This window comes from Polypterus senegalus, chromosome 9 (genome assembly GCF_016835505.1).
Source record: "Polypterus senegalus isolate Bchr_013 chromosome 9, ASM1683550v1, whole genome shotgun sequence".
Classification (NCBI taxonomy): Eukaryota; Metazoa; Chordata; class Cladistia; order Polypteriformes; family Polypteridae; genus Polypterus; species Polypterus senegalus.
In genome coordinates this window covers 131,838,380-131,851,074 of record NC_053162.1, presented here as the reverse complement: position 1 = coordinate 131,851,074, position 12,695 = coordinate 131,838,380, and the positions used below count along the sequence as shown (strand labels likewise).

Below are 12,695 nucleotides of genomic sequence, written 5' to 3'. Positions count from 1 at the left end.
CTTGCTAGTTTCTGTTCACTCACTTACTCAATCACTCACTCACTCATTCATTTTGTTATTTATTAAATTTCTTGCTCACTCATTTATTAAGTATTTGGCTCATTTGCTCAGTCAATCACTTACTGTACTACTTTGTGCTTACCTGTATGCTCCACCTTAGACGATAGACTCATTTTTGGGTCTCACACCTCTCCTTTCTTTATGAAGAGTTTTCATATTTAAAACTCTCCGTGTGCTGCAGATGTCCTTAATTGCTTTATCTGTTGTGACGCCAGTAGGGGGCATACCAGCCACCCAACCCAACACAGACAATACAGAAGGCACACTTGTAAAAGCACACATTTTTTATTTTCTTTTTTCCCTTGTGGAAAACGTCTTTCCTGTCTCCCACAAGCACAACACCGCAGTCCCAAGCACCAGCACAGCACAATATTCTTTTTCTATGTTCTTTTCTCTTTGTCCTCCTCTTTCCTACTGTGACTCCCTGAGTAGTGTTTTCTGGCCCCTTACATAAGGCACCCGGAAGTGATCCAGGTGCTTGTTGACTTAATTTTGGCAACATTTCCGGGTATGGCGTACCCACAAATCCCAACAGGGCTGCACGAAACTTCAACTCCCATGAAGCCCTGTGGGAGTCCTAGGCACCAGCACTCCGCAGGACCACGCTTGCTTCCCAGGTCCTCCCAGCATTGAGGCATCCCGGCTGTGTATTGCTCTCCTCATCTCTTCATTGCACAGCTCACCAGGTACCTGTGTCAAGTCAGATGTTTATTAGGATAAATTCCAGATAGACATCTGAATGGAAAAGCTTCTGTTTTCACAGTAGTGTTAGAGGTTTAAATTGTAAGATCTGCTCCATCATTTCTGTATGGGCCATTTGTTACTTATTTAGATTATGTTAAATTGATAGAAGTATGTTCTTAGTTATATAATGCTTATATATTAATGCATAGTCTAAGGAAGATCCTATTATAACCTACACATGCTACACTATAAATGGAATATTCTAATTATTTCTTGTCCCTCTGACTACAGATTATTCGCAGTTTAATTATCTGCCTTGCAGTTGGTAAGGCATGGAGGGCAAACAGTTTCAAACCGTATAGAATGTGCTGTATATATAGAATGTACTTAATGTACTAAGTGAAGCCTATGTAAGTTTGCCATAGAGACATAACACAACCATGAACACTGTGACAGCTCTGCATCTGGCTGTAAAATGCACCCATATACAGCAGTCAGTCTTTCATTTTCCAACCCACTATATCACAGGGTCATGGGGGTCTGCTGGAGCCAATCCCAGCCAGCACAGGGTGCAAGTCAGCAACAAATTCTGGGCAGGGCGCCAGGCCACCGGAGGGAACACACAAAGACCCAGCACACATTAGGGACAATTTAGGATCGCCAGTGCACCTAACCTGCATGACTACCAAAACCAGAGCACCCGGAGGAAACCCACACAGACACGGGAAGAACATGCACACTCCACACACGGAGGACCTGGGAAGCGAACCCACAGAGGCGGCCTTTGGGGGTGGCGACTAGGGCAATTGCCACAGGCCCCGCGCCTGAGGGGGACTCCCCGTTAGGAGATTCTTTTGTCACCGTCAGCTCATCATACAAATATGCGGGGCCTCTGCAAGACATTCAAATCCGTTATTGACTGAAATACGGTACGTGGTGGATTTCTTGTTACTTTAGAAGCCTTTCCCGGCATCTATACCAATAACCAAGAAAGCTCTCAATCTTTGGATTTCAGTACAACTTGAAGAGTTTGCGGGCATTGAACGACGATGATTTGTTAAAGTGCTGCATGGATTTGGACAACATGTTACGCGCAGATGACTCACGAGATTTGGACGGAATTGACTTGTGCGAAGAATTGAAGATTTTTTGAGAAATGCTTCCTGATAACATCAATACAGCTCAAGAGTGTCTTTGGTAAATTTGGCCTATTCGAGATTCATTTCCCAAGTTTGTTATTGTGTAGAGAATTATGTTGACAATTCCTGTGACCATTGCGAGCGTGGAAAGAAGCTTTTTAAAGTTGAAACTTATAAAAAATTATCTACGATCAACAATGACGCAAAGCAGACTGTGCAGTTTAGCTATTTTGTCAATTGAAAAGGAACTTGCCTCAACATTGGACTACGAGGATCTTATCAACGATTTTGCTTAGCCAAAAGCCAGAAAAGTTGACTTCCATCTGTGACTGTCAAAGCAGCTGTTTGGTAAGTGTTCGCTTTATTACAAGTATAAATTACTGGTTCTCCATAATTAAATAAATTTGCCAAATCCAGCGGGTTCGGCAGAAACGACTGTTATCTAGTTTGTTAATTTTGCGTGCAAAATGTTTCTGAATCATTAATTAAGTTGGTTAAAGGCCACTAAACCAATATAAGAACAATTACAATCGGGGCCGGCTGTATGCTGGGGCAAGAGGGGGCAATACCCCCTTAAACAAACGTCCTGCCCCCTTAAATTAAACTTTTAGAAGTTGAGAAAGAAAATAATAGATTGCCCACAAACTGAATATGGACAAGATTTACTACAGTAGCTGAAAAATCCACTGGAAAAGGCACAAATGAGATGATAGGTTTCACCTCTTGTTCGCTCTTTCCTTCCGTGCACTGTTTGTCCGCAGCTCACACAGCACTCCGTAGAGATCCCCCACTCACCCTCCCCCCAGCTAAACATCCAATCACTGTTAGTATGCAAATGACCCGGTGTCAGGTTTCTAAGTAGGCAGAGCAGAGCAAAATGAGTTGCGCAACAGCGGGAGGCTTTGAGGAAGCAGCAAGTCTCTGTCGTCAACATCATATCGACTCGTGATATAATTAACAACAACTAAAAAATACATCTATATTTGTACAGTTAATGGGGGACTAGTCCATTGTTCTCACAGTTTCAGTCTGGTAGAGAAGTGTTTCTTTCTCTTTTCCTCAAGCACCACTGTGTCTGCTGCATAGAGCCAACTGGAGGACCTGTGTCTGTCCGTCAGATCCAACACAAAGCCCCGCCTCAGCTTCAACTCTGCACTCAACAGTTTTCTCGTTTCATATACTGATGTATTCCCAGCGATTTTAGTAAAGATTATTCACTTTCCACCCAGCTTCCAGCAGCTCACAAAGGGAAAGTTAATGCTGTGAGATGCATCCTTTTTTCCAAGCTTTTAAAAAGTGTGGGGCTGCCCCTGCTAGTACCAATAGCAGTAGCAATGATGCTGCTGCTGGTACATCAGAGACATCAGCAGGCATGTCTACTCCTGTGGCATCAACAGGCACTGGTTCTCCTGTACCTCTGCCAACAATTGCTGCCCCAAAGCAACCCGCTCAGCTACCCAGTGACTTAAATGGCAATACACCATCCCAGCCAATACTGGGTAGTTACCCCAAACGTGTATTTGGTGGTACAACATTAAGATCATTCAATCCTGCCTGGTACCGCACACGACCATGGCTGGAGTACTCTGTTGTGTGGGACTCATGCTTCTGTTTCCCCTGTCGGAAATATGGCAGCACTGTTAATGAGAGGGATGTAGTTTTTACCTTAACTGGTTTTAACAACTGGAAGCAGCACTTGATCGAGACAAGGGGCTACAGAGGCATGTGTCCAGCCACAACCATGTGCATGCTTCAACCATCTGGACTGAGCATAAAAGCAGAGAGGCCACAGGGGGGACTGTGGATTCAATGTTGGCTGGTAAAACACAACTTGAAAAAAAACATTACTATGTCAAGAGTATTGGTAGTGCTGAAAGGTTTATCTGTGTAAATGAGTTGGGACTCCTTGGGACGGCAGAAACCTTGAGACATGATGCAGCGGGTAATGATGATGACATTGCTTCAGGTATTTTTCTAAAACTGATGGAATATACCTTAGAGAAGGATGAGAAGCTAGCAAGCATTGCTAAGAGTGTCCCAAAAAATGTAAAATACACATCTAAGGATATCCAAAATGAAATTATCCAAACACTGGCTGACATGGTGCTTGGAGAAGTCAGGAAAAAATATGAAAGTGCTGATTCTGCAGGGTTTTGCCTCAAAAGTGATGGGACCAGGGATAGGTGCAATGTGGAAAATGTGTCTGTGATAATACGGTTTGTCAGAAATTCCATGCCAGAGGAGCATCTTATTGGGTTGCTTGACTTGTAACAACTTGATGCAGAGTACATCACCTCTGAGATGCTGTTACACCTTTCTGATGCTGGCTACAGTGCTGACAGTATACTTAACCAGTGTTATGATGGGGCTTCTGTGATGAGTGGGGTTAGAGGTGGTGTACAAGCTCTGCTCCAAAAGACGCTTGACAGATATGTCCTATACATCTACTGCTACAACCACCAACTGCACTTAGTGGCTGTGCATGCCATGCAGAGTGAGCCGTGTGCAAAAGATTTTTTAGCCTATCTAGTTCACTTTACAACTTTTTTCACCACCACTATGTGCTCAATAAACATGATGCACCTTGTCTAAAAAGGCTGCTTGAGATCAGATGGACAAGCCACTATGAGGTGACAAGGTGCACTGTGGACAATCAAGAACAAATCCTTAGTATCCTATCTGAGATGACAGAGGATGATGATGCTGCAGTTGACCTGTGTACCGAGGCATCAGGCCTGCTATGCCAAATTAAGAGGCATCACTTCTTTGAGATTGGAAAGTTCCCAGTGCGGGTGCTTGGTGTCTTGAAACCAGCAAATGCTATTCTACAGTCTCAGTCAGTTGATCTGTGCAGTGCTTCTGAGGTTGTTAGTGCAGCACTGGACTCCTTAAAAAACATCCGTGAGGATGACTGTTGGGGAGTGTCATCTCCTGATGAGGAAAAGTCACATCCAACAAAGAGAAGGAGAACAATGAGCAAACACCTGGGTCAAAGTGTTGTGCTCTCAACTTTGGGCCATACAGACTTTGGTGACCCTACCATTTCCCCCATCAGTTTCTGAAAAGATCCCTGCTCAACATCCTTGAAAGGGCCATTTCAGAAATGGAAACTAGATTTTCACACAAGAATATTGACCTGATGAGAGCCATATTTAGTCTTGCACCCAAATCTAGCGCATTTCTAGATCCCAGCCTGTTGCACCCTCTGGCTGTGATGGCTGGCACTGTAGCAGATGTTGTAAGTCTGAAAAATGAAGTTCTTTTGGCAAAACAGATGCTGCTCAAAAAATGTTTAAAGGAAACAGACCTGTCCACTGTGTGTAAACTCCTGCAGGAGTACAAGGAAGCCTTTCCTGAGTTGCATAAATTGTGTGTAACAGCCCTGGTAATTGGTGTGTCTTCAGCATCGTGTGAGAGTTCCTTCTCCACTTTGTCACGGGTCCTAACCCCCTATCGTCGTACCATGTTACATAAAAGAAAGAGGAATTTGGTGATCTTGGCCCATGAGAAGTCCATAAAAAATAACTTGGATATGGATGAATTTGTAAGAGTTTTTGCAAAGGGAAACAGGAGACTGTTGTTGTAGAGTGGATTGAGGAGAAAGGAGAGTGGAGCTGTTCAGTTACAAACAGAGAGTCCAGTTAATGCAAAACAAACAAGACAAAAAAAAAAGAAAGCAGTTCAAATGTTCAGTTCTAAATCTGTTGTGTTCTACAAATTAGTTTGAGAATTGTAGGAAAAGACATGGTGAATTTTTTTTTTAATTACTATGCCAACCCTTTTTAGTTTTGTAAATTTAGGATATATTGAGAGGTCTTATTTTACTCTTACTTTATTTTGCAAATTTATTTGAGAATTAGGCCATCCAATTCAGATACAATTTATATTGTTGGTTGTAAAGATCTGGATGGATATTTTATTTTATTCATTATTTATTTATTTTTTTATTCTATTTTTCAGTTTTATTTTTCAAGACTTTTTATTTTTTTTTTATGACTTGGCCTACCCTTTTTAGTTTTGTTAATATTGGCAATAGTGAGAAGTGTTATTGTTGGGTTTGAATATATTTGATATAGGCCATCCAATTAAGGTAAATGTCATGTTTTTAGTTGTTATAATCTGATGAGGAATATTTTATTTTATTTTTTGTTGTTTTATTTTTCAGTTTTCCTCTTGAGGGATTGCCACCTTATTGTGGTCAGGAGGTTTGCGTGCCTCAGTGACCCTAAGAGCTACACCAGCAGAAGCTTAGCCTTCAGGTGGGACACCCAAGTTGGACAGGTCTTAGGGTAGAGGCCTGAGAAAGTGCAATCCAATGACATGACAAAAACAGTGATCCAGAGCACCCCCACCACCACACCACCCCTTTCCCACCTCCATCGCCACCATGTGCCCCCTTCACATTTCTGTCTGCCCCCTTAATATGCCTGTCTAGAACCGGCCCAGATTACAATATGTAATGTAATGAAACGGACAATGGTGCCTACATAAGGCACCATGTTTTTTAACAATAATAACAGCATTAGAGGCGGACAAGCCCGTGAGCATGGTGGTACAGTATATAGTAAGGTGACCAGAATTTTTTGGCCCAATCCAGGGACATGGGGGGGTATAGACTACAGTCTCTAAACACTACAGAGTACAAAGCGAAAGCTTATCACGTGATTTCTCGCCAAAGTTGCAGGATGCGGTAAACCATAACCTCCGTCAAAACACCGCGCACGCGCGCCAAGTTCAAATTATCGAGGAAATGAGATACATTCAAAAAAGTGAACCAGTTCAAAACCAGGGACGAAATCTTAAACCGGGGACAAAACGGGGACATGTTTCTCAGTGGGGACAGTTGTCCGAAAAAGGGGACTGTCCCCGGAAAATGGGGATGAATGGTCACCTTATATATAGCCTACACTTATGGCTCTCGGCCCCGCATATGACATTCGCCCAAGGCCCCGCGTACTCCTAAGGCCGCCTCTGGAACCCAGGTCTCCTTACTGCGAGGCAGCAGCGCTACCACTGTGCCACCGTGCTGCCATAACACAACCATTAAGTATAGAACGCAACTGAAGTAAGTTTGAAGAAGAGATTTTTTTCTTTTTTGCCTTTTATTCATGTGAATTTTCATGATTTGTTTCTTATTAAATGTTCACTGTACCTTTTTAAAACAAGCTTTATTGGCCTGAAAAATGTATTTTGTTACGTGTTTAACTCATGCTGGATCCTATCTTGCCAACTCAGTTGTTGCTCGATTTTGGGAACCTGAAAAGACGCAGCTTCGATTTCTTTTACATAATTAACTGCACATTTTGCTCATTTGCTATTGGGCTGGTTGGACTGAGCTATTAAGCTATATCACCCAAGAAAGAAACTGAGCTATATCTGTTCCGCGTTATTCACCTGCACAGGGTTGTGGAATTGGCTGCCTGTAATGCCTCAATTTATGGTACCATTGACTCATCTATTTGTAATTAGACTTTGTGAGCTACCAGAGCACATACAACTGCCTTAACCCGGACACACACAGACAGCACAGGTTCAACAAAACACCCGGTTTATTTACAGTTTTAAAGTGCACAATCACCAGCACCAACACACCAATACACAGTTCCTTTTTGCCACCAGTCCTTCTCCCTCCACTCCTCCTCAGGTTTTGTCCTTTTCCTCCCGATTCTGGCCATTGAATGGTGGGGACTGGACCTTTTTATAGGGCACTCGGAAAGATTCCAGGTGCCCAACGAGCTTCTTCCGGCCACACTTCTGAGTGTGATAGAAGTGTGGCCAAATAAGGCCCTGGAAAAGTCCACGTGCGCCCTGGTGGTGGCCACAAGTTCCAAAAGGGTTGAACTCCCCTGAAAATACTCTCCCCCGGTCCTTCCACACTCTGGACGTGCTGGCCAGGAAAGAATTCCAGCCACCCACCATAACTTGTATATTTACCATATTGACTGAAAGCACGTAACATGCATTATACAAAACATTTCATCACTGCCAACGTGGATCATCATTTTACCACCCTAAGCACCACCCTAAGCTGTTAAAGTGTGTGTTAAAGGACTATAGCAGTGCCATAGTGGATTTTTAAAATATTTTATTGAAGAAGTTACAAACATTGAGTAATATTAATCAAAAGCAAAAACTTCCAAATTAAAAAAATAGGCTGTATTTTGTCAAAAGGCTAGGCAAAAAATATCTTACTCAAAGTAATATATTTGAAATTGGAAATTTTAACATATTACATTATAATTTACATTTAGTCAGAGCACATTTTTTTCTGACTCCAACTTCGGGTGACCCAATAATTGATTTGATTCCGACCCCAATGCCATGACTCCGACTCCACGGCTTATATTCCATGACTTTGACTTTGACTCCACAGCCCTGCACCTGCATAGATGAAAAAGGCATTCTGAGGTTAACATCTTCGCAATAGTCTTATAGACATGGCTTCTGTAATTTATGGGAGTCCCTTTTGCGGAGGGGGTCACATTCCCCATATCAGAGTTCAAAAATGTCTGACTGACTGTTACTTCTGAATTGATTTTCAGCAGGAGCAGGATGTCCTTGAAATTGGCACACAGAGAAATGATGCCCTACTGATGGAGGTCCACTACACCAGCAAAATGGAATTTCGAATCCATACAAGATCCAGCTATGGTGAACTGCAAGACAGGATCAAGAAAAAGCTACAGCAGCAGCTGGAGCGACTGCAGTTCAGGTACAGAAAGGATGTAATTTATGTCACTAAAAGCTTAATAAGGTAATGAGGGAGTCAGTCAGAGTAAGTAATGGAAGAAGCAATTTACACATCTGAAAACCAAAAAGGAATGAATCACCAATCTCCTGCTCTATTATTCAATATTTTCTCTTTCTTCCAGAGTAAGAGAGATGGAAAGCCTGGAATGGAAACCTGTTACTGCTGAGGCCGACCTCAAGGAATTATGGGCAAATATTGAGGGGGGCAAGATTGTTGTTATGTGTCAGGTGAGTGATGTGCTGTGATGAAGACCATTTTCTGGTTGCTCTACTCTTTTGATTTCATTCTAAATATATAAGTGTAGCAGGGCACAGAAGGAACAAAGCTGTGAAGAAAACTTTGATCAGTCACTTGAGTGGTGCAGGCCTAGTGCCACAGCTGAGGGAGGACAGTTAAAGAAGCATTGTCCGCTCAATTGAACTATCTCACCCCCTTAGTTTTGGATGATTGAATTTTTTTGTACTTTGCCTACTTGCACTCAAAAAATAGTTGTACTTTGTCAGTGATCAGACAAACCATATTGATAACAAATTAATAATGACAACTACCCATCAGTATAGCATAAGCACTCAATCCACTAGTTCACACCAACACCACTTTTAAATATTACAAGTGGGAGCAAAATCAGAAGTCTTCACAGTTTTTGGGAAATCTTTTTGGTAATTTCTTAACATTCATGTATCAGTTATGGATAAAAGTTATTTTATTTCCATTTTGAATCAGTATCGCTTGTTTAGAAAGCAAATTACGGTTTAAAATTCACAATACTTGTGAATATTTGACATACGGTGAGTTCATCTTCTATTAATATTTATGCATATATCCTGATATATTACATATATTGTCCTGATATTCTATGAAAATGTCCTGCAAGGCATAGCTGGAGAAAGTCAAAGATGCCACCATATTTGCAGCATGTTTTTTGTGCAGATTTTATTACAGTAAATTGGTAATGAAATATCAATTAATGCAATAAATCTCTGACTGATTTCATAATACAAAATTTTATTACTTAGTATTCTTTCTACTAAAGTGTTTATTGGAATTGAAATTGAAAAGCTTCTCTTGGGTAGTTGTGTTGGTTCCTTTTTACAGTTTTTCTTAATCACTTAGATGCAGTTCTCAAAACACTAATGTTATTCTCAAATTCTTAAATGCAGTTCTCAAAATAGTAGAAGCATTTCTATCAGCACTATACCTCCTATTCAAAAGAAGCTAAAGCACTCAGATATAAATACTAAATGTCAAACCACACATAGTCAGTCAATCACCATCAAACTGTTTCCAAATGGATAGCACTCTCAGTTTATTGTGTAAATGCTGAAACAAATAATGCTAAGTACTTGAATCACAACTGGACATGCCATGTGGTGTTCCTGAGAATGCAGAATATTGTTCAAACCACATAAATCAGAAAAACATGTTTATTGTATAACAGTATTCATATATCTGAGTGCAGTGAAAATGAAAAGCAAGTGTGAAATTGTAACAAATGTTCATTTTAGGATTGTAACAAAAAGTGGCAAAGGCAGTCCTGATTACAGTATGAACAAAATACAATATGAAGTAAAACTAAAATTCTGATGTAACATCAAGATTAATAATGATAAAATAATAATAGTAATAATAATACATTTTATTTATATAGTGCCTTTCCCAGGCTCAAAGTTAACTGGTCATTAACTCTCTCTTTTCTGTTGGACCACAAGATTTCATCAGATGTTTTACCTTGTAAGGCATTGAAAACCTTCTGGCATGTCTCTGCTATCCTCATCTAATATGTCCTAACAAAGCAGCGTCCATTGCTTCCAGTAAGGAGACTTGATTGTGGGGCTTATGATTATACAGCTTACAACTCCACACTGAAAAAATGTACTCATTTTGGTTTAGAAAAAGTGAATGGGATAGCAGAAACTCCATCAACATTTCTTGGTAGGCTATAAACCACACTCTTGGTACATTGAGGTGGTGAAATTTGAAATTGCCTCTAATTACCACATAATTAGGCAAGTCTGGCCTTACCACGACTATATCATTCTAAGGAATGAGAGCATCATATAGGCCATTTAAAAAGTCAGTAAGACGAAACACTGTGGATAATATAATTTTCTGATACTGCTGCACACATTGTTATGTTAACCCCCATGCTGCCTTGACGCCTCCACTGTGGCTCTTTGTCCTATGGTGTTTCTGTCACAGTGCCATATTTTGTTCAGGTTGAATTCAGTCTCATCCTCATCAACAACCATCTTCATCACCCACACAAATCAGTTCATATACTGTAAAATCCTAACAGTGTTGAAAACCATTCCAAACAACAAAGCACACATATGAACACAATTCACACTCACTCACTTGTTATTAGGTAAGCAAAAATGCATGTCTTTGGATTGTGGGAGGAACCCAAGGTACCCTAAGAAATGCCAACACATTAACACAGAAAGTAATCAGGCTGGGAGTCAAACCAGGGTCCCTTGAACTGTACTAGCCATTATGGCGCCATGCTGTCATGAATTTAAATATCACGGCTGATAGATCAGGAGTTAAGGAGCTAAACCAATAAGCCTCTCAGCTACTAACCTAGCATCCTGGGACTTGTGTGTACTTTCAATATAGTTTGAAGGCATTGCTCCTTCTGAGTATTTATGTATTCTATTTTAGCATAATGAAGCCCTCTCTGGTCGGAAAGTGCTCTATCAAGCTGAGGCACTCTATGACTATTCTGGACAAGGGCCTGAAGATTTAGACTTCATTAAAGGAGACATCATCGACATCCTATCTGAAGGTACAAGGAGTGGACAGCAGGGAGAAGATGATGGTTCTGGTTGACTGGGTTTTTGTTTAGTGAAGAGAGGGGAGGAGGTCTTTGTGAACATTTACACACTGAGAGTTGATTTAGAATGCCAGGACTCTCTGGGGGACTTTGGACTTAGCATAGCCTACCTACATTCACTGGTGCATAGCAGTTCAGCTAATTAATCTTCTATGCTTGTTCCCACAGTAAATGAAGACTGGCTGGAGGGACATATCGCTGGGCATGTGGGAATCTTTCCAAGATGCTTTGTTACCAAGGATGCTGAAATCACAAACAATGAGACAGAGAGCCCTGCTGTGTGAGCTCTAGCTAGTCAGAACTGTCACCTGAAAGTGACAATGACTGAGCTTAAAGCTACCCAGTAGGGCAGCCCACCACAGCAACAAAATATACATCATGGCAGGCTATTAAAATACTGGAAGGGATTTGAAGGAGACCTAAAGTGCAGTAATTCAGTAGTCCTTTCTAGGCACCACACTCAATAAATATTGAGTTGAGTGAAGCTGTTTTTTTTACTCCTAATATATTTTATTTTCATGTGCAACAATCATTCATTTCCCCAGTCAAATACAGAGTGGCAAGGGGAAGAACTCCATTCTGATAGCTTTGTGTGCAACAAGGGAACAACCCTCAGCAGGGCATATTCACAGACACTGGGCCAATGCCATGTGGCAATTACCCAACTTATGCATGTTTGGAGTGTGGGAGATAACTGAAGCACTCACATTGATACAGGGAGAAAATGGACTCCACATAGACAGTGATGTGAACCTAGGAGCTGTGAGGCAGCAGTGGTAACTGCTACACTGTCATGTTGCTACACTTCCTCCAATATTAAGATATAACCTCTATGCTGAAGTTGTTCTCTTCCAATCATTCTTCTTCACTGAAGCCATCTGATGGTCACGTTGCTTGCAGTATCCTGTACTCAAAATATTGTGTAGTTTTCATGCAAATTTGTTTCTTTATCTGTACTAATGAATCAGATTATTACAACTATTATCTCTTGACTCTATGTTTGCTTTTGTGGGACAGGATTAGGTGTTGGGTCTTCTACATGAATTAGTCTGGATTTCTGATAAATATGACTTTCTGTAATCCCAGCACTTCAGTCTGATAGTTAATCAGTCAATCGTATTAGTGGAATTACATTAACTACCATCCTTGTAGAAAATGTTGTTTCCTTTAAGGAAATTTAGAAGCTATAAAATAAATTTATAGAAACTTATTATTCATTTATTCATTC

At 40.9% G+C, this 12,695-nt stretch overlaps 1 protein-coding gene across 3 annotated transcripts in view; it reads left to right on the top strand.

Moving 5' to 3' along the window:
- Positions 1–12,445, top strand: part of LOC120535801 (NADPH oxidase activator 1-like) — a 48,177-nt gene extending 35,732 nt beyond the window's left edge. Inside the window, exons 12-15 of one of the 3 annotated variants that reach the window (XM_039763884.1) lie at positions 8,429–8,595; positions 8,756–8,861; positions 11,296–11,419; positions 11,636–12,445. In XM_039763884.1, coding sequence (XP_039619818.1) covers positions 8,429–8,595; positions 8,756–8,861; positions 11,296–11,419; positions 11,636–11,751 — 513 coding nt within the window. In that variant the 3' untranslated portion in view covers positions 11,752–12,445. Of the gene's footprint in view, positions 1–8,425; positions 8,596–8,755; positions 8,862–11,295; positions 11,420–11,635 lie in introns of all 3 variants that reach the window. The other 2 variants (XM_039763883.1, XM_039763885.1) reach the window with 2 other exon arrangements.
- The last annotated feature ends 250 nt before the right edge of the window (positions 12,446–12,695 follow it).